General features: G+C 34.9%; 2 protein-coding genes across 11 annotated transcripts; one reads left to right on the top strand and one right to left on the bottom strand.

Annotated features, from left to right (window-relative positions):
• The first annotated feature begins 141 nt into the window (after positions 1-141).
• LOC128181236 (V-type proton ATPase 116 kDa subunit a 1-like) lies at positions 142-14,853 on the top strand. Of its 6 annotated transcripts, XM_052849563.1 has the most exons (24): positions 152-298; positions 753-913; positions 1,832-1,968; positions 2,214-2,292; positions 2,786-2,883; positions 3,249-3,377; positions 4,587-4,696; positions 5,090-5,216; positions 5,559-5,641; positions 5,735-5,828; positions 6,026-6,238; positions 6,692-6,842; positions 7,083-7,222; positions 7,619-7,767; positions 8,099-8,198; positions 8,606-8,724; positions 9,213-9,364; positions 9,637-9,695; positions 9,837-9,938; positions 10,968-11,075; positions 11,581-11,670; positions 12,857-12,977; positions 13,339-13,510; positions 13,969-14,853. In XM_052849563.1, the coding sequence occupies exons 3-24, from the start codon at positions 1,852-1,854 to the stop codon at positions 14,060-14,062; spliced, it is 2,607 nt and encodes an 868-aa protein (XP_052705523.1). In that variant the 5' UTR covers positions 152-298; positions 753-913; positions 1,832-1,851; the 3' UTR covers positions 14,063-14,853. The 6 variants fall into 6 exon arrangements, with proteins under 6 accessions (XP_052705513.1, XP_052705531.1, XP_052705540.1 ...); XM_052849553.1 differs by lacking the exon at positions 753-913 and having other exon boundaries at positions 142-298; XM_052849571.1 differs by lacking the exon at positions 753-913 and having other exon boundaries at positions 142-298; positions 4,608-4,696.
• Positions 14,854-15,137: 284 nt separating this feature from the next.
• Positions 15,138-21,444, bottom strand: LOC128164613 (beta-1,3-galactosyltransferase 1-like). Of its 5 annotated transcripts, none has more exons than XM_052828555.1 (2): positions 21,175-21,444; positions 15,138-16,641 (listed from the first exon to the last, which is right to left on the bottom strand). In XM_052828555.1, exon 2 carries the CDS (start codon positions 16,580-16,582, stop codon positions 15,614-15,616), a length of 969 nt encoding a protein of 322 aa, XP_052684515.1. In that variant the 5' UTR covers positions 16,583-16,641; positions 21,175-21,444; the 3' UTR covers positions 15,138-15,613. The 5 variants fall into 5 exon arrangements, with proteins under 5 accessions (XP_052684515.1, XP_052684528.1, XP_052684523.1 ...); XM_052828568.1 differs by having other exon boundaries at positions 21,161-21,444; XM_052828563.1 differs by lacking the exon at positions 21,175-21,444 and adding an exon at positions 20,146-20,349.
• Between the last annotated feature and the right edge of the window lie 828 nt (positions 21,445-22,272).

Below are 22,272 nucleotides of genomic sequence, written 5' to 3' on the forward strand. Positions count from 1 at the left end.
TCTGGTTATAGTGCCTGGTTATGGTATATAAAAAGTAGCCTATTCTATACCTCGACACAGACAATGACAGAATGAAAGCGCCGCTATTATTTTATTGAAAATGAAAGAGTCGAATAAATCGAGGAAAGGGTTATCTAAATTAGAGTTACCGTTCCTGGACAACTCTTCTGGTTTGATGACGTAAAATCTTATGATGATCATCGATCCATTTGTATCGAATTTTTCCGAGAGGTAAACATAATTTATCACAGAAATGCTCTGAGGCAACAAAACGATCAGCTTATAGACACTTGAATCGGTAAGATTAATTGTGATCGAGTGTGATTGGGTTTATAAGTGGTCCTGTTAGTGACGGATTGTGACAGGTATTTGCAATCGTCACCTTGTCTGTTATGTTTCGGTCATCATGGTCATGAGACTTGTGACGGATGCCGGCGACTGGTATCCTTGACTAGAGATTGTCCTTTTATTCGTGTGTACGCGACACTTAATTAAGTTTTCTCTTTGTTTCTGGAATGCAATAAAACCGATAATATTTATGTAAATAAATTTGTGCACTTTTCCTGCAGCTGTGAGTATACTAATATTTACATCCTGAAGTTCCATTAGCATATTTAAATTAAATGTTAATATTTTTGCCTTTCTATGAATGAGGAAAAATTTCATCATATGTTCAAAGTAGGGACAATTTTATAAATTCAAAATAGAATAATTTATCTAAATGCTGATTCACATTTTTATCCTGGATTTAGATTGGTTGAGGTGGACGTTAAGAAACGTCAGCATTTCATTATTTAGCTCCATGCACCTACATGTAGGTTGAAGCATCTGTAGTTGTGGGGAAATTGGGCATTTTGCATCATAAAATTGACTAGTGGATGTGTTAAACTTGTGATTTGGATCAGTTGTATAGGTGAGAAAACCTCCAATCTAATTTGGGCATATGCATTTATCATTCAGTAACATTGTAAAGTATACTGAAGTATTTCTATTACATGCATTTTAAAAAGCGGAAGGAAGCAGGTTTACTTTGATTGAAAATCAAGTGTAGTGTAGAAAACAAATGCATTCTTTGTAATAATCTTTACTGGGTATACTGTACACAGTACTGTTTTCTTTTAAAATAATGTACAATATCATATGTGGCATGTTTACTTTTATCGTCATATATATCCTCATTCACATTCCTTGGCACTGGAAAAGTTGTTTTACAGTTGCCAGACACAACTGCATATATATTGTTTTGCTTTCATCGATAACACCAAATTATCCATTTCCCTTGAAATTTAGTAGAAATGCAAATGCATTATAACAGCATGTAAGTTCACTGAATCACTTAAAGGAAACGTTCATTTTCTATTACCAAATATTATATCTCTCTTTCTTTATCTCAATCTATTAATTTTATAGAAAAGAAATACACCTGTATGCATGCACCCAGCCTAATGTATGCCATATGATCTTGTATGTCTGAATCATGAAAATATCTAAGCAATAACTGCTTTCAATTTTACAGAGAGAATTTTATAACATACCCCTTATTCATTATTGGTATTTCTTACTGATAGATATATACAAGGATAAGATAGAAGAAACAACTGGATAGGTAAAATAAAAACTCCCAAAGATTTCTGACCTGATTTGTATGATATATTTGAAAGAAACATCTGAGAAAGTACTTAAAAATGTCAATAGAATGGTGTCAACTTTGTGTACCATTCCTCTCCACAGTAAGATTTACTGCATGTGTCTAGTGCTTTATTACAGATAAGCCAATTCTGCAAGGTCCTCTATTTAACCTTGGTTATTTTTCTTTCTGTTATTTCTCCAGGTTGAGTGAAATCTTGCACCATGGGGTCGTTGTTTAGGAGTGAGGAGATGACACTGTGTCAGCTGTTCCTGCAGTCTGAGGCTGCCTACGCCTGTGTGTCAGAGCTAGGGGAACTGGGGCTGGTGCAGTTCAGAGATGTAAGTGTGAATTAAAGGCAGTGCATAATGCAAGTCATTGTTGGTATAGGATAAAGAAATATTGTGCTGTGAATTACAGTATGAATAAATAAAGCAGTTTTTGTTTGATATGTTTGCATGTGTTGGTATTTGCAGTGTAAATGTTGAAGTATAAAATCATATATTACATCCTCTTTGTACAAGTGTTATATGTTTTGGTGAATAAAAGACTAAAAATAAAAGGTTTGATATTATTATCTTTGTAGTTGAATCCTGATGTAAATGCTTTCCAAAGAAAGTTTGTGAATGAGGTTCGGCGATGTGATGAAATGGAGAGAAAACTGCGTAAGTTTTTAAGTACCATTGAAAGTACCAAGAAAAGATTTCAGGTTTAAGGTCCTTCTATATGCTTTCATCACTTTTAGACAGCCTGATTTAATATCTTGCTTCATTTGTTATCAAACAACATTTTACACATTATGGTACATACATGTACCGGGACATTTGATATGATTCCTCAACTTGTTCCTTGCTCTCCATATTATGAAAGCAAATCTACCATAAATTACTTTGTTTCGATAATAACTCAGAAGATACGTTATTCTATCCTACAAGATTGAGTGGAAATTTCCTGATTATCATATAAAATATTTTATTTATAAAGGAAATTAGATTTGGTTTGTTTTGATTTAATATGGTACAAAGTTCACAATGTGTTCTCCATTAAAACAAAGATGAGGAGTTTACTTATAATGAAGTAAAAGCTTTACTCTCAAACTGTCCTGCATCATTATTCAATAATAATTGACATTAAATCATTTGTACTTTGTATATGTAGGTTTCTTGGAGAAGGAAATCAAGAAAGATGGAATCCCAATGCTGGATACAGGGGATAATCCGGATGCTCCAGTTCCCAGGGAAATGATTGATCTAGAGGTTTGTGTTTCTGTGTTTTGCGCTATAAACAAAATATTTTTGGTTGAGTTTTTTTTTTTTGCCTTCTTATGAAAGATTTGAGACATATAAGGTTTGCCTGTTATACTGTTTAAGATAGTAAACATAAGATTTACAGGAGATGGGGTCATTTAAAATATATCTACATTGTTTCCTAAGAGTCAAATGTGAAATACTGTTACAATTACCGGTACTGAAAAAAATTCTCAAGGTCAAGTTCAAAGTCATTCATCAAGGTCAAATGATACTACCATGCACTGGTTAGATCAGTTACTACTCTTGATGAAACCCTTCAAAGAAGACATATCTTACTTTGTTATTCATCATCATTGGGTCTGGGTTTTTAGGCCACCTTTGAGAAACTGGAGAATGAGATGAAGGAGGTCAATGGAAACACGGAGGCACTGAAGCGGAACTACCTCGAACTCACTGAACTGAAACACATTCTGAGGAAGACACAGACCTTCTTTGAAGAGGTTTGTGGCATTTCATGCTGAGGTTGGAAAAAAAATTTAGATAAAAGAAAAATTGTAAATGAATAAGCTGCTGGTATTTCCAGATGTTGTTCTTACATACATGTACAGTACACAAGGGGAAAAAACTTTTGTCTTTTATATGATTTGAAGGGATTAAGAAATGCAGATGGGATGGGTTTCTTCTGCTGTTGTCTATTTATTTAGTTTTCGTGGTGGTAAACTTGTTGTCATTATTTTGTATAGATACATGTACCTATAAATCAATCTATTCCATATACTGTAGTTTTCTTGCTTTTCCTTGCTCACCAATTTGTGTGCATTTAGTTGACAATTCAGATAGTTAAATTTTCATTGCAAAAAAAAAAGGATAAAATAAACTCTTCAAATTAACCAATTCTGATAAAATTGATGCCCACTTATTTCCATTGTGAAACGGCAATATGAATTTCTACACATACTTTATCCACTATAGCTTTACCATATATACATATGTATTGTCTTTCAAGTTGGTGTTGTAAATTGAATGCTTGTCACATACACCCTAGTTTCTAGTTTGATTTGCTGTATTCAGGATTTTGTCATTTTGTATTTTAGATGAGTTCTTTTTTTCATTCTGCTTCATGGTTAAGAATGAAAACCAATGCCAAATTTACATTTCATATTCCGCTATTTTTAACTCATAATAATTGAAAACGCCATGTGAAAGTAATAAAATAAATATAATTTTAATGACATCAAAGAATTAGAGTCAATTTTTTTTTTATCAGAATTTAATTATCAGAAAGCATTTTATTTTGTATTGCTATTTTGTATTGCTATATAATATAGCAATATATATTAAATATATTTACATTAATCAATTTCTTGTTCATCAATTTTGTTTCAATAGATTTTTCATTTTTTCTGTTTTGCAAATTATTATATTGCATGCTTTTTAAAAATCTTATTTTTTTTATCAATGTAGAAAGATTATAGAAACTGAATGATTGTTCTGGGGTTGCAAAAATCTTGTGTGAGAAGTACATGTTGTACAGAGTATAGTTTTATCATGAATTGAATGACAATGCCCCCCCCCCCCCCCCCCCAAAAATGGTTTTCCTCATGCATATTAACCCCATAGCAATCCATGTTATTGTTGTTCATGCTTTACTCTCTGAGCACCTGGGATGGGATTTTAAAGTTTGGTTGGCTGTCTTATATTTTAATCAGGCTGAAATTCATCATGTTCAGGCCATGCATGACCCAAGCCTGACAGAGGAGAACTTTGGACTCCTGGGGGAGGAACAATCTCACCGGGCGGGCCAGGCCCTCAGACTAGGGTAGGTAGCAGCCACTAGGGGTACTTAAATTTCAGGGAGTGATATAAGAGAATTACAGAAAGCATGGCTGTTCATAAATAAACAATATTTTACCAGTTTTAATTAATTTGGTGGTAAATATGCACACCTCTAAATTCTACCAGTAGATATTCATGCATCAATAGTTAGTGTAAAATTTTACAGCTGTTGCAGTTTTTAAATCAAAGCAGTTGATCTTCAATTACCAATCTACAAAAAATTAACCAGAACAGAACTTTTTAAAGTAAAACTTTGTTAACTCTGTACATAATTTTTATTTGTGAACTACTAGTACTCTTTAAATTGAGATTTTAGAATGAGATTTCTTCATACTCTGTAATGAAGAGACCCAATTGCATATAATTGTGTTGATAGGTTTGTAGCAGGGGTGATTGTTCGCGAGAAGATCCCGGCCTTTGAGAGGATGTTGTGGAGAGTGTGTAGAGGGAACGTGTTCCTCCGACAGGCCGAGATTGACACCCCGCTGGAGGATCCAGTCACGGTGAGAGAGTATAGCAGCCTATAGTATTCTTACAGTACATTGTGACAAGGGAAAGAACTCTGAAATGGCATAAGTAAACACTATACAATGAGTAAAAAGCAAAGTTTGTCTTTTAAATTTTTATGAAGCTGGTCTAGTGAATTTTATTTGAGATAAGGGTTTCTTTTGTAAAATTATAAGGAACGAAAAGAAACATTGTGTGAATAAAACTGGTGATGAACAATGCATATATACTTGTTATCCAAAGGAATGATGAAGCTTGATAATTTCTTTGTTCTTTGAAAATTCTTTCCAATAATTCAAATGGTTAATGATGTTTCATTTATTTCTTATTTTTTACAGGGAGATCAAGTTAACAAATCTGTATTCATCATCTTTTTCCAAGGGGAACAACTCAAGTCTAGGGTCAAAAAGATTTGTGAGGGGTAGGAACTTTTTGTCAAGAATTGTGTAAAAAAAGAAATTTACTGTTGAAAGCAATGTTTATTTTTCTCATATGTTCTGTTTAATATTGACAGATTTAGGGCCACCCTGTATCCCTGTCCGGAGACCCCAGCTGAGAGACGAGAAATGGCCATAGGGGTCATGACCAGAATCGAGGATTTAAATACTGTAAGATATCACTCATTACACTAAAAATCATTTTTGAGTTCTTAGCATATAAAATTTGTTCGATCACTAATTAACACACATTTCATCTGCCTTTTGTAAACCTGCATCTCTTGTTTCCATAATTACATAGTTATTGCTATTATTCAATTAAGAGCAACAGTATATGGATATATGCCTTACGTCCACCTATTTTTCAGGTTCTGGGTCAAACTCAGGATCACAGGCACCGGGTTCTGGTGGCAGCGGCCCGTAACATAAAGATTTGGTTCATCAAAGTGAGGAAGATCAAGGCCATTTACTACACCCTCAACATGCTGAACCTAGACGTGACCCAGAAATGTCTGATCGCCGAGTGCTGGTGTCCAGTGCAGGACCTTGACAGAATTCAGCAGGCACTGAGGAGGGGCACGGTGAGTTATCAATGAGGGCAGAGTTCCAGCCCAGCATCATCTGTGTGAAAAACTAGAGGAAATTAACGGAGTTTGGGTTGTTTATGTTTTATGTCGGGGCAGAAATCCAACAATAGCATTGCCAGCATGAAAAAATTTAGGAAATTTTCTGGGTTTGGGATTTTATCTTTGGGTCATAAATGAATGTACCGTTTTTGAATAATACGAGTTTCAAATCAAGGAATTTGTTGCCGTATTTGCTTGACCTCCTAAGCTAACCATGTATACTAAAAAACCATTGACAAATAGCTTGACAATAAGCATGACTTGAAAAGAGGAAGCAACAAACTTTATATAAAGAGGGATTAAAAATTGAAAAGTGATGATTTTTAATTAGTTTATGATAAGAATCAAGTTTCTTTAAGGTTAATTGAACGTAAATTCAATGATGATAAGAAATTATTTTGTTTGCAGGAGAGAAGTGGGAGCTCCGTTCCTTCTATCCTAAATCGCATGAAAACAAAGGAAGTTCCACCCACTTACAACCGGAACAACAAGTTCACGCAGGGGTTCCAGAACATCATTGATGCCTACGGCATCTCTACATATCAAGAGGTCAACCCAGGTGAGAGAGCCCAAAACGTCTGTTGTATTTAAATGTGAATGAGTCATACAAGTTTACTTGAAAGAGTAAAAATGAAATAGAATTTGCTGAAGTTGAATTGATTTGCAAGTACTTGGTTGATTCTTTGGTAATTATTTTTTCTTATAGTGATAAATAAGATAAATATGCTTAGAAATAGTAGCTGTATTATATTTTGCTGCTCTGAAATAGATACGTAATGATTTATTTGTTTTTATTTAGCTCCATGGGCCATTATTTCCTTTCCCTTCTTGTTTGCTGTGATGTTTGGAGATTTTGGCCATGGCTTCATAATGTTTCTAGTTGGTCTATATCTTGTTACAAGAGAGAAACAGCTACAGGCTCAAAAAATAAACAATGAGGCAAGTGTCAAAAAATAAACAATGAGACAAGTGTCAAAAAATAAACAATGAGGCAAGTGTCAAAAAATAAACAATGAGGCAAGTGTCAAAAAATAAACAATGAGGCAAGTGTCAAAAAATAAACAATGAGGCAAGTGTCAAAAAATAAACAATGAGGCAAGGAAATTTGATAGTGAAGTTTTCAAATTATTTCTTTTAAATAAAATGAAGTTTTTTATGAACATGACTTAAACAGAAAAGAAACTACATTGGGTTTGTGATATGTTATGCAGAAAACTTTAAAAGAGTAAAAGTCTACATTGCATGCAACATTTTTATCTTATGGTTATTACATTCACCAAATTTTATATGAGCTAGTTCTTGTATCGATTTGAGATTTTTCCTTGACTTTTTTAGATTTTTGACATGTTCTTTGGTGGCCGATACATCATCCTGTTGATGGGCTTTTTCTCCATGTACACTGGTCTGATCTACAACGACATCTTCTCCAAGTCAGTCAAGCTGTTCGACTCCTCCTGGGACCCACACGATCCCAAAACTAACTTGTAAGAATTACAGTTAACCTAATAGTATTCATATCCTACAGTACCTATGTACATAAGACTTACGTACCCGGTGAATGTATACTTGTTGATCTTATAAGAGTAGTTGTTGTCATTGTTGATAATTTTTGTTTAGACTTCATACAGCTGATATGCAAGATACATCTATAGCTCAACATGTCAACATATACACGTAGATCAGAATATAACATGTACATTTTAAATTTGTTTATTTTCTGTTTGTATAAAAATATCAGAGACTACTATTAAGGTAGGCTGTAGGTGATTGTATTTACTACTTACACTGACAGTCCTGATATTTCTGTTTGTACAGACGGTATACGGCAGGCACACTGAATGGATCCGTCTCTCTGACACTGGACCCCAATGTCTCCTTCATCAAGGGGGGACCTTATCCATTCGGGCTAGACCCTGTAAGTTAAACTACAGCGGCCCAGGGCATGTGTGTTACTATTTGTGAACACTCATAAAAATGTGTTATTTCTGTGTGACTGATAAGAACATGCTATCATGCACACTATGGAGTCGTTGTAATATTTTTGTGTGGAGGCTTAATGTTTGTTGATTTTGTTACTATTGAAGTTACATCCCTACAATCTTGTAATTAGCATTTACATACACAAAAAACTATTTTTCTTACCAAAACAGTTACCCAAAGATTAATGCCTGCACAGATCAGATATAATTCGACTACCAGATACTAGTTAATTTTCATTAATATTTTATTTGATTTGGTGAAATTTATGTGACTGATTTATATGTATGTTATTCACTAGTACATGTACATGGCTATGTTACAACACTGTGTCTGATTGAACAGGTGTGGGCGTTATCCTCCAACAAGATCACAGCTCTCAATTCCTTCAAGATGAAGCTTTCTGTCATCTTTGGAGTCAGCCAGATGGCGCTGGGTGTCATGTTGAGCATTGTAAATCATAGGTTAGTCTGAAAGGAAAATAATCAACCAAAGACACTTGCTTCCTGTGTCATATCTATCTACTTAGTTAAAAGTTGGGTAATAACCAAGTTTTAAGAAACATTTTCCTTTGCTTTACTGAATTCTAAAACAAAGGTTAAAAACATTCTGAATCAAGGATTTAGAAGATACTGCTAAAGTCAACATTTCCATGCTTTGTTGAATACCAGATACTAAAAACCACAACAAAGCTTAATGCTTAAATATTTTTCCAATGATACAAATAAAATTCTGAATATTGAATGGAAGGTAGACAATATTCATTTGAATATACTGGGAAATGCAATTACATGTACTTGCTTCTTGTGTATTAACATAAATCCATTATTGTATCTATTAAAGTAAAACATTATATACATGTACATGCTTTCAGTCAAAGATACTCTTATGGAGATGCATTTATATATGGAACTAAGTTTAATGTTATTGTTTTTTTCTCTCCATTTTGCAGATTCTTTAACAGAAAGCTGGACATTTACTGCGGGTTCATTCCTCAGGTGATCTTCTTAATCTCCATATTTGGTTACCTTGTGTGTGAGATTTTCATCAAATGGATTATTTTCACAGTCAAAGATGCTCCTACAGCCCCTAACTTACTCATAGGTACTGCATGTCTACTTATCTCATTAGTTTTTCTATAAGAAATGTTTAAGAGTAAAATTTTATAGATTACTGTATGTGACTCTTTGATTCTGGATTCAGAATATATCTTTTAAATGAAGTAAAGGAAGCCATTTATGTGGTTCTCAAATAGACTTTTTTCAGGGACACAAAAAAATTTTGATTTGTAATTGTAATCCTTACATATGTTTTATGTACACCATTTATATTTGTTTTGTTTGATTTCCATTTAACAGAGTAGTCTTTTGTTGTAGGTCTCATTCAAATGTTCCTTTTCCAAACGGAAGAAAAGAATATTTGGTATAGTGGCCAGGTAAGATACATTTGACAGAGTTAGAGTTATCTATATCATTCAGCATTTTCTTTCTTCGTGTAGTTCCATCATATATAATTTCCAGTATGATAGTCAGTGCTGAGATTATAATGGCTGCTGTATTCTTTTTCTTTCTAACAGAGAGGTTTCCAGGCGTTCCTGGTGGTACTAGCGGGTATCTGTGTCCCCTGGATGTGGCTGATTAAGCCTCTGTATCAGCGGCACCAACAAAAACACGGCCAGGTAGGTCAAACAGTCTCTGTTGATCAATAATTTGAACATGAAACATGATGAAAAAAAATCAATGATCATTATATGAGATGTAATTAAAATATCAAAACATGGTTAACAATTCTTGATCTTAGTACACATATTAATGTAGTAAGGCAATTATTTGTAGTATACAACGTAGTGATTATCATGTGGATGAACTAAGAATATTTAACGCTGTGTTATTTGAGATCTTTCATTAAATCAACTGAAAGGAGTACTAGATGATATTTGTAGCCATTAGATTAATGGCACACACATTTTAGAGAACTCTCTTTCACACATGTTCCATAAATCATGCACACTTATATTGTACACTAGAAAAAATGAAATTACAATTGAGAAAAGTTTTAGGTCATAAAGTTATGAACTGGGGTCATTTCAGAAAATGGATGTACTATTTTGATAATATATGATAATATATGACATTGTCTTGCCTGTGTAAATACAAAAATATTCTAACAGAGCTTTTAACATAGAACTGTTGAAGTATATACAACATTATCAAGTAAATGGAATGATGCATTTATTTGTAATGTCTCTATCTCTGTAACATACTCTATCTTAGTTCACCGTAGACTTGCATTTGAAACTGTGCAATTGATTAATTTAGATAGAAAACATATAAAGATAACTTTACATATTATAGATTAGTTTAAGTATAATGTGCAACTGTAAAGTAATTTTAAACTCTAGGTTAAATATTGAGTAGTTCACTCCACACCGATTTATGTATTTAAGTGTACATGTAATTCTTTGTCATTTTTATGCTTCGTATTGATTTGCTTAATTATTTTCTTGAAGTTTTTTATGTACATTGCATGTTTGAATACCCACATTTGACTCTATTTATAACAGCCATCAGTCATGTGACATGTTTGACTGAGAGCGTTTCTCCAAACAACATGGGCATGAGTGGCAGTAGTTTGGTCCCTCATAGCTTGTTTTGTTCTGTACTGGTCCGTGATTTGATCTTGACTGACTTGAGAACTCTTTTCCCAGTATAAGTACCAGCAAGTACCGACCGGTAACCTCCTGGATGACAGTGAGGGTGAGGAGGTCGTCTACCACAGTGATTCCGAGAGGTCACACTATGACCCCGAGCCAGAGGTGACCTTGGGACTGCAGACAGTCCTGACCCCACAAAGAGTTTGATTACACTAAATGACCCTCTGTGATTTGTATTTTTCAGCTCCAGTCTGTGAGTTATTTATCCGATTCTGGCGTAGAGAAGGGGAAAAATAACTGAGCACTGAAAATGCATGACAATCCCCTTGTTTATGATTGATCACATGAATTGACATGTTCTAAACAGTTTCCTGAATTCTCATTGGTGGGAGTTGCAGCTTCTACCCCCCATGATTGGCTGAGATAGAAGTCACACATTGTCATCAGGGTTAACCAAACTCTTTGTATTTATATATTTTTGCACTAACATGCTCTGGCAGCCATGCTTATAGTTTGGGTATTTAGAGTTTTCTCCCTTTACTTCTAATATTCTTTCCCCTTTAAGCATGGTATCAGACTCATAAAGGGAGACAACTCTAATGTTTGCAAACCTGTAAAACTGTGTGCATCACTATGCTCACTGTATAATCTCTTTAAAAATTTCTAGTTTAAACACCAGCCGCTCTCGGTAAATAGCGGGGACATAATCGGTCAAGATTACCAAGGTGAAGGCCAGATAGACGTGACCGTTGAGGAGGTGAAGACATGATGTTGTCTCTTTCATTTAGAAGTGTAGTTCATTGGTTTACCATTTACATATATATATACACAACACGCTTTGCTTGTTCATTTATAGTCACACAACTTCAGTTATTCTGTTTGCTGCTTCTTGTTTTATACAACATATATCTACTGCTTTCCCTGTATTCTGCACTTTTATTATATGTACGTTTAGTTTATACTAATAAGTCAAATTTATACTAATACCTGGTGCTGGGATCCAATATCTGTACTTGAAGCTTTTGATGGAAAATTTAGATGAAAGCAAATACAATTGAAATGTTGCATCATACAGTTAACAGAAACAAAGACATAATTTGATATACAGTAGCTTTTGATTTGAATGATCTATGTTGGGTTTCTCTGTAGAATAGTGAATCATGTATGGAGCATTTTGAAGACAGGGACTGAAAATAAATGATTTGTCTTGTAGATCAATTATTCAAATGAAAATGTATGACACAAATTTGAACAAGATTTCTGGACAGACAGCATGGATATTTATTGTTTAGTTTTTTTTTAACTCCCCTAGCATGATGAACCTTAATTACACGCAACTGTCATTTTTGAAAAAGAATGTACAAAATTGGTATCTCAATGTCAGATTTGTTTAGGCAATGAAAGGGAACGGTCTACTACATTCAATAGTAAGATAATTCATTGTGTTAAAATTAGTAAATTACCATTAATATTTTGTATACAGGGTTACTTTTTCTTTTCTTCTCCTAGCTAATTTTATTCGCACACTAACATAGCTGCAGATCTGAAACTCCCAGTCTGACAAAACACGGATGAAAGAACGACCAGGTCATCCATCCAAATTTTTTTCAGACTGGGAGCTACAGACCTGCAGCTAACGCTAACAATGAGGGAAAATGTGAACAGAAATAGAAATGGGTGAAAATTTCTTGGTATTCAATATGTATAAAAATGGATCACATGGGGATACCTGATATGTAATACAAACTATGTAGTCTAGTGTTTCTATGCATCTTGCTATTAATTTAAAAAAATCAATTTAATTAATTAAAAGAATGGCTTCTTTTGTTGTCTGTGAATTTGAAATTTTTTGAAATTCAATGCAAAAACTAATTTCAACCATAACAGATATGGGCATTTGGTAGATTAAACACGTCGCCTTATTGGATGTGATTTCATTGCAGGAGTTTGACTTTGGCGAGGCGTTCACCCATCAGTCCATTCACACTATAGAGTACTGTCTGGGCTGTGTCTCACACACTGCCTCATACCTGCGGTTGTGGGCCCTCAGTCTGGCACATGCTCGTAAGTATCAATCAGTCATTTCTTCATTTAGTACACGTGTATATCAGAACTATTATAAATACATGTGGGTTGCTTTTTTGTTTGTTACACATATACATATATTTGCAAATATACGTGTATATATATACCGATACATTATATATAAATACAAATTATCAAATGCTTAAATTTTTGATTTTTCATACAACTTTTGCTATGATACACATTAATCTTTTTAAAAAAGTTTATATATTTGATTTATTTTACTGTTTTCTAATAAAAACATGGCTTGATATGCTATTTAATTTTGCATGTCCTATGAAGTTATGGTGACACATATAGAAAATGTCTGTATTAATATGTATGAATCTATTTGGAACAGAACTGTCGGAAGTCCTGTGGAACATGGTGATGCGGATAGCTCTACAGATCGATGGCTATGGAGGAGCGTTTCTCCTGGCAGCCGTCTTTTCTTTCTGGGCGTGTGCAACAGTGGTTGTTCTGATCCTGATGGAGGGGCTGTCCGCCTTCCTCCACACCCTGCGTCTCCACTGGTAGGACCTATCACCATGTTACTTTATATCACATATATCTTTCAATTTTTCTTTCTTAGTACTGTTATTTTACTGAGTGCAATCTGATTTCATACGGATCGCCACAGTGAGATTTTCTAAATCAATATCGTTACTCTCTGTAACTGATGAGGAAACAAATAATAAGCAACTTTTGTACAATTTTTTGTGATTTAGGGCATTCCTTTAAATATTATCATTTAGTTAATTTGTCTGCTTGAATAAATTAAAAAAAGAAATATGTTACTTATTCTTAATAATGTGGAAGGGTATACATGTATATTCATTTTTTATCACTATAACAGTAACTTGATTCAAAGAGCTGAATGCATGTCATTTCAAACCCTGAATGTGATTTTTCGATGCTTTCTCATGAGTACAACTTAAAATTTTATAATATTGTTTAAATGAATATTAATACAAATATTCTTTTTTTTCAGGGTGGAGTTTAATTCCAAGTTCTATGATGGACAGGGCTACAAGTTCCACCCCTTTTCCTTTGATGACTTGTCCGAGTACAGCATTGAGGACTAAGCTCTCCGTACACTTGGTGACCGTCCTGTGTGTTCACTGTTAACACTCTCCACAACAGGACTAATACAGCTCCATCAACAGATGAAGAGAGGGTTAACTCCCTTTTCTGGTCTGTTTTGTGGAGTTGGCCATCCTGTCAGTAGCTTTTAGATTATTTTGTGTTTGTGTTTTATTTATTGTGATAAAAGAGAAATTTTATGGCATAATACACATTATCTTAAACTCATTGCTTTATATTCGGTGATTTTCTTTTGAAATCCAGAGGTGCATACATTGTAATATATCTTTTTGAATCAGTTCAATAGACATTGAGAAAATATATTTAAACTGATGAAATTTAGATTAAAATGTATGGGTTAGGGGATAATTTTGCTCTTCAGTAAGGTTTTGTGTCATTTCAAAGTATCTCTATTAATGTGACTTTATATGAAATCTGATTTAATCTGAGCAATGTCTGCTAGAGCCGTTTATCGGGAGATTGTGTGATGGAGGGATAAATCCCCCGGCAGCTGTTCCCATCCTGCTGTTTCCTATCCCGTCAATCTTCTGTTATTGTTAGATTATGTTTTGACTTTATCACCTATCCTGGTTTTTTGGGGGGGAAGTTCCTTCCAGGAGAGAACAGTTGTGTATGTTTTACTGTGGCAGTTGAGATTAGATATACATACAGGTATTTTTCTCTGAATGGGATAAATTAATGTATTTATGCCTTTTTTTTTTCAAAAACATTTTACTTCAGAGTCTGTGTAAATTGTTGTTAATGTCTTAATAAAACGGATAAAAATGTCAAATTATCATTTGTTAATTATTCAGCAAAGTTGTAATTTTTGCAATGGGTTATAGTTCCAACACTAGAGAGTTTTTAAGAGGTAACCAACCGGAAAACTTGCCGTTCTTACTTAAACATTACACAGGTATTTTACAGTACCGTTTTACTCTGAGAAGTCAACTTGGTACAGTAAAGAAAAAGAGCAAAGTTAGAAAAAAAACAAAAAAAACGAGCAAATTACGATTGTCCTGGGAAAGGATTCTCATTTATGTGCATGTGAGTCCTTAATTAGAGGAGTATACTGAATCATATTGTATAAAGATTTATTGTAATCTGAACAAAGAAAATAACTTGATATCACAGACTCGTATTAAATCTAAAATATATCTGTAATAAAACTAGGTAATCAATCTAGAAACGGAATACACAAGGGCATTGTAGAAAACATGAGATGATGGGCTTTACTCCTTATCACAGCAATAACTACTCTCCTCTTGATGTAGCACCAAGTCAACTTGATCTATTTGCGGTTCAAAAGTTCCCAACGGAACGAATTCCTAGGCCAAGATAAGAATCTTTGTGTGTGGGTCAGCGCGTCTTGCTAGCTCACATTATCCCGGATTTTCTCACCAGTATTAGATTCTTGAAAAACAAGGCAATGGTCCAAATGCATGGGATTAGAGACTGTTACAAGCGAGGCGATATCTGTGATGATGAAAGAATGCAAAGAAGCTAGTGGAATGTGTTCTAGTGAGTCTTATCAAACTCTTGAGCTGCAGAACTTAATCACATTTTAAATCACTCTGTAAGAGTTCGTTGTAGATCTTCACCATTTGTTCCCCTGTAACATAGTGCCCCGATATGTGGCGTCTAAAGGCACACCCGGTGGGTTTCCTTCTTTGGAAAGTGAATCCCGCGTGGTCATATCGTGGAATTCCCGCGGCCCTCGCACACAGCCCTGTAATGTATATATCCTCCAACCAGAAAGCTTTCACCCTCCCTCTGACCCTATACAGAGCTTTGGCCGCCGGTATTGTGAATGCATAAGCAGTTCCAGATACGTAAGGCGGGTACTCCCGCTCGCCGAAATCCTCTTTTGGGGTGTACCATTTCGAGTTTTTGTCCTGTATAGGTTTTGCGCCGATTTGCTTGCTTCCAATGATAAACTTTTCCATAGTTTGCCGTTTTGAGCTCATTGCAGAGATTAAGTTAGGAATGTTCACAAACACGTCGTCGTCTGCTTTTAGTCCGTATTTTGCGTTTCCACAGAAACTGCTCATCCACTTCAGGACAGAGATGGACTTTAGAGTTAAGTTTCTGTATGTATCGATGAAGTTTCCGACTATGATATCGCCATGGACTCTGTTCTCTTGTAACACTTGTTCCAAATTAGCTTTGTCACTCGTACCGACGAGAAAAACAAGTCGAGTTTTGTAAATCTCCTGTTTTGAATAAAGTCCCCAGGACTTTCGGACATGTTCCCGAGCTTTGAAATTTCCCAACCCAGAGCAGACGACAACTACTAAATCCACATCCCCTCTGCATACATTGGGGTGGTTGACGGGAAACTCGGCAGCGGTATCAAACTTTTGTTCCGTCAGGTTTCCTCGGAGATTCCGGCTGTTCCAATTGTCCGATGTTCGATTGGACAACGGTAATTTTCTTGTTCTTCCAACTGAATAGAACAGAATGTTCAAGGAAAAGCTTATAATCACAACCACCGTCAACACAAACCTCCCCAGTTTCATCATACGGATACCGTTTTCCTAGGTCATTAGGAGATGTTAAGGGTCCATTTCTTGAACATCAGCTGAAAAAGACAGAATTAAAAATAAATCGTACACATTCATTGCAATCTTTAAAGGGTAAAAAAATGTTTTTAGAAATAAAATCTAGATCTCTTTATCCCTTAAATTGATACAGCTTTCCGTAACTAATTAATCATAGTTGAATTAATCATCACTTGATTTGTAAGAAAGGCTTCAAATATGCCGATCATTCATGCGAGATTAGAAGTCATTTTGTTTCTCAGTGGAAGAGTTCTCTTGTTTAATTAAGGTAATAAATCACCACCCTGACTTCAGACAGCCAAGTCGTATTTTTTCGTTTGTAAATTTCATTTTAATATATTCATTATACATGAAAAACCAGTAGCTGTATTCAATTTAATGTTCTAGATAACAGATTTAATAATTGTAAGTACGTAAAACTAATCTAAAAAATAATTCTAGTTACACCAATTTTTATAATTTGCACACCTCCGCAAAAAGTAAAATAATTCATTCATGTACCTTGATGAATGGTTGATACTTACGCAAAATCAAGTTTTACTTTCCATAATTACACATAAATAGTAAAGACAACGGACCGGCAATCACCACAAAACCAAACAGAACTGGTCAAAACAAGTTGGTTGTGTCACCTGCCAATGCGCTACCTTGGCCATGTCAGACAGGACATAGACTACAAGAAGTGAAGAACCTTGTGAAGTCCCGCTACTAAATCCCGGCCCCGTCCCGTCATCCCTCACTACTGACAGCTATACCAGGTCCTTATACAAGGTCATTTCATCTCAAGTTCATATCACTTAGGAACCTTATGTTTCCGCATATTCAATCAAATTATCTGTTCCTGTCGTATTGCAAACGCTGTTGCTTAAATATGTACAATGTATATATTGATGCCCAGTGCGCTACAGTATCCCCTTTATCTGCAGAATACAGTATCTGTTCGGCGGAAGCTTCAGTATCGGCTATACAGGAAAAGGTGGCAAACATGCAGCTATTTATTAATTTGTTGGTGGTGCAATATGGTAACTCTCAATCTGTCAGTTATAGTAAGAGGGGACAAGCCTGCATTCTTGAGATTGCTCTAAAAAATGATGGTGGTTAAAAAAAGGTCTTTAAAAACCCTTACGTAACGAGAGGAGCATAGCATGTAATGATGTTAAAAGAGATTAGCCAATGACACGAGTTTTTGAAGCGCATTAAACGTTTTGATGAAGTACGAGATAAGCACTGATAAGAGAGCGTTGATAGGAAGCAGATGGCTTGTATAGACCAAATAAATCAGATCTAAGAAAAAAAATATTTTGATGGCACCGACAAATGTTCACTCGTTTGCTCCATTGGTTTTTTGTTTCAGGTAGAGTGTTATCTTTTTTGAATACTGGATTACAGCAAAATTACATCATTTGAACATAAAGAGTTATGGTTGGGGCCAAGAAAAATGTTGTCTAAAGAGTTACGGGATTGCAAGTCAAGGTCTTCAACTTTCTAATCATGCAGCAAAACGTCTTTTTTAAATTACGCTCATTTTAAATCAATGGGTTTACGGTAAGGATCTAGACGAACGCATTTTTTGTCATTTTGTTTTGGGTTCTTTTTTTGTTTGTTTGTAGTTCTTTATGTTGTTTTATTGGGGGGGGGGTGGAGGATTATAGTTGGAATTCAACTATAAGTTAATCAGCAAACCTTCTTCAAACAATGCTTGTTTCACGATCAGCTGATCAATTTCCTGTTAGATTTCATAGGTACAAAAATGTAATTAGAATCTAGACAAGCGTTCGAAGGTTTTTTTTTTCAGGAATTGGTTAAACCCTCGCCTTGGGAGGATCGGCACTCGGCAAGCAGAAGTTAATCCTGACACTCTGAGTGATTAAAAGTAGCCAGTTTGTTTACAAAATCCGTTATTTCGGCCAATAACGAGGGCATTGATTGACGGACAGTTAATTATAGCGATTGACAACATGTGCCCATCATTTATTAATATGCTGGGAGGCCGTAATAGATGTTTATTAGTCACCCTACGGGGTCCATCTAATCGCCGTATGAACGTTCCACTTCAATATTCAGCACTGCAACTTATCAAAGGGCATCTTGTGTTTGTTTGATTACAAACAAGCGATAGTACACAGCCATCATCACTTACATAGGAATACTTGTACAGTATTGAAGGAATCCGCGCGGCAGGTGCCCCTTAGCTGATCGACCCCAACAGGCTTCGTATATACTAACATTGTATATACTCTCTTTGTTGAATGAATTATATACTTGTAAACTAATATTTTATATGATACACAGTCTGAGAATAAGATCTAAAATCGTTACACCAATGTGACTGCCAAAAAAACCAACCTGGAGATTTCTATCAAAATGGGTATAGCAAAAATATGCATTTGGTAGGACCAATTAGGACAACCGGGCACAGAAACAGATGCATAGAGAGTTCTTAATTAATTATAATACACACAGACAATTCTTAATTACAATAAACATCGAAAGCTTATAAATACAAATGATCAGACAATCTTATCAATAACTTGGTAATGAACAAATCGTAAACAATGCGCAATGGTAGCAGTACGTGAACATATAGAAAGTAACCCTATTATAAGTGTCTGGCGGATGTGAGTGGTAGAAAGATTTCATGGTTCTTAAATTTCCGGACAAACCCCCAGACATGTTGGTACAAGCGGAGTCCGTTCTGCCAGGATGACAATGAAACCGGAACGAGGCGTGATCCTGCTCAAGGCTTCATCAATAAAACCTGGTGATTGCTTATCCAGCCTCGCCAAGGTCCGAAATCCAATTCTCTCGTATGCGAAATGAAATGTTATTTTACACAACATCTCTCTCTCTCTCTCTCTCTCTCTCTCTCTCTCTCTCTCTCTCTCTCTCTCTCTCTCTCTGCTTTGCGGTAGATGGTAGATAAATATAATACAGTTCCAACACATAATCTCCAGACTTCAAAATTGACAATTACATATAAAAGCAAAGTATAAAGGCAAAGAGTAGAGTCTCTATCTGGGCTGGTTGATGCCTTTGATTGTATCTTAAAAATCTCAGAAGTTTTCGAGCTGAGTCAGATCATGGAATTCTTCACTCAAATTCGAGAAGTGAATTGAAATTGATTTTCGCTGGCAAATAAATCAACTTAGGCAGGTGTCCGTTCGTACAACTTTTACAACCTCTAATGGAACCGAGTTACTCTGGTCATTATTCGCAAAATACATAGACATAAATAGATTTCGATCAGGCTAAGCAATATAAGTAAAAATAAAAGTGGAAAAATGATATTTTTTTATCTATTTTGCTTATATATTTACCCCCACCCCTAAAAATATTGCTGTCTGCAAGATAGGTATATCATTTTCAGAGGTTCTCTGAATTCTGGAAAAGAATCACTAAAACATAAGCATAGAAAACTTTTGATTATATCTCAGTTAGAACCATCCAAAAAATTAAGATACATGTATTTATCTTGCCAAGGAGGGGTGTGGAAGCGAGAAATAAATAATTTGTAAAACACGCACCTGTAGCAGACTCCATATTGTTGAGGAGAAGAAAAACCAATGCCACAATGTGTCAAATTTTTACAAGTGGGGGGAGGGGGCGTCACAGACAGCGCGGCTCACAGACGAATTAACTTCACAGAAGGCAAATCAAACATGGTTTATGGTCCAGATATTATTAGTTTTCCTCAGACACATTTATAAATTAAGCATGAAATGAAGTGGCTTTATCTGATAAATTCACTAATAAGAAGAGCGTCGCTATCTTCTGTAAAGGGCGAAGTGCAGTATGATCCTAAAAACATATGGCGTCCAAGCGTGGAAAAATAGATTTTTCTTGCTAATAATAAAATATCCACTCATCAATATGTTTTGATCGTTCTGCATTTGCACAACGAACGCAGGTAGATGTTTGCCACAAATTTAATAATCTTCAGAGGGATTTTGATAATGATATTTTAAAAAATTAATTTTAGTTTAAAACCAAGAATTTGTTAAAAATAAAATGAGTATACAATTAAAAATAAGAATTTATTTTTTGAAACGAGGAAAATAAACATTTGAAACTTGGTTTAGGAATAATAAGAAGGAAACGATAACCGCCCGTCACCCCGTCAGAGAAAAGTATATATATCGAAGTTCAGCGATTCGAAATTTACAAATGACACAATTTTTCTTCAAAAATTTGTCGCTCTGTGCCTCTGTTAAGATTGTAACCATGTTACGATCAATTAATGATAGGGAAACTATAATTACACAACTTACTCTTATTCAGATAATATATCTACTTAAATAAATTAAAATTATAAACGAATTTGTCAGACTGCATATGGATGAATACACTAGTAAATAAGTGTAAAATAACATCATTAGAGGATTTATATAGGCAATGCCTGCTATCCCATCCGTTTATGTGATATACTGCATAATAAAATATTGTTTAAATTAATCGAAATAACATCATGCACACAGACCAGCTAAAACAATTTGACATAAATGCAATACATTATTCTAATAAATAAATAACTGAACTTACCAACATCCACCTACAAAGTTGTACGCTCCAAAGTTTGGCAATGTTTTTGCCAATCATGAGATTTTTTCATTTTTATGATAAAAATATAGATATCTATACGGCACAGTGGGATATTCCATTCCCAGCCAGTCTCTGTACCCCCTTATCAGCACAATACGTCTGTTTATCAGCCACTCTTACCAAAAAGCTTAGTAATCGATATCTTACTTCTAAAGACACGCAAAATCATGTTATCAAGAGGACCCCGAGCACTGAGAGGGAGCCATTCAGATCAGGGGATACCACCATGTTTCCGCGCCGTGTAAGTGTGTGTTCAGATGAAAGATGCATTTTAATTAAGATTTCACAAGGAGCAGTGGTTCATGTTCGTATCCTTGGCAGACATACATGTTCAAAGACAATCTGTTACATGAACTGTAAGGTGATTTGAAGATGGGATCTCTTTACGGTTGGTTTTCTTGAAGAAAACAAAATTCGCAACGAATATCAGTTCATCTGAGAGAAGGTTTATTCAAATCCAGACGAATTCATACTATCTTGGTTTTTATCAACATGCTTAGAAAAACTTCCCTAAGTAACAGCAAGGCCTAAGATAAAACACTTTGGTATATTTATTTCTGATTCACGAACAAAAATTATCTTTTCCGATCTCGTGCACGGATTTTAGTAAGATAGGAAATAGAGAAAAGATCTTTTCCGATTTTTATGCAAGGATTTCTTCGTAAAAAAGGAAATAGAGAAAAGACGGCGTGGTATCGCTTTTTCGCCCGATTTCTTCTTTAGCTGTGTTTGGTTTTCAAAATTTTTCTTTCGTGTGTGTGTTTTAATTATTATCTGAAAAATAAGTTTTCACACCCACTTACATGTACACCTCGATCCGATTTAATTATTTACCAAATTAATTACTATCTTTAATTTCGAATTTTGGTGGGTTGTGGTTGCTAATACCTTTTTTTTTTTTTTAATTTGTATGGTTATGCCAATGAGAGAGAGAGAGAGAGAGAGAGAGAGAGAGAGAGAGAGAGAATCCTCTCCATGATGAAACTTGATTAAAAATGAAAAATGAGAAATTACATGCGACTTACATTTTCCATGTAATAACATTTATTACT

Source organism: Crassostrea angulata, chromosome 1 (genome assembly GCF_025612915.1).
Source record: "Crassostrea angulata isolate pt1a10 chromosome 1, ASM2561291v2, whole genome shotgun sequence".
NCBI classification, from domain to species: Eukaryota; Metazoa; Mollusca; class Bivalvia; order Ostreida; family Ostreidae; genus Magallana; species Magallana angulata.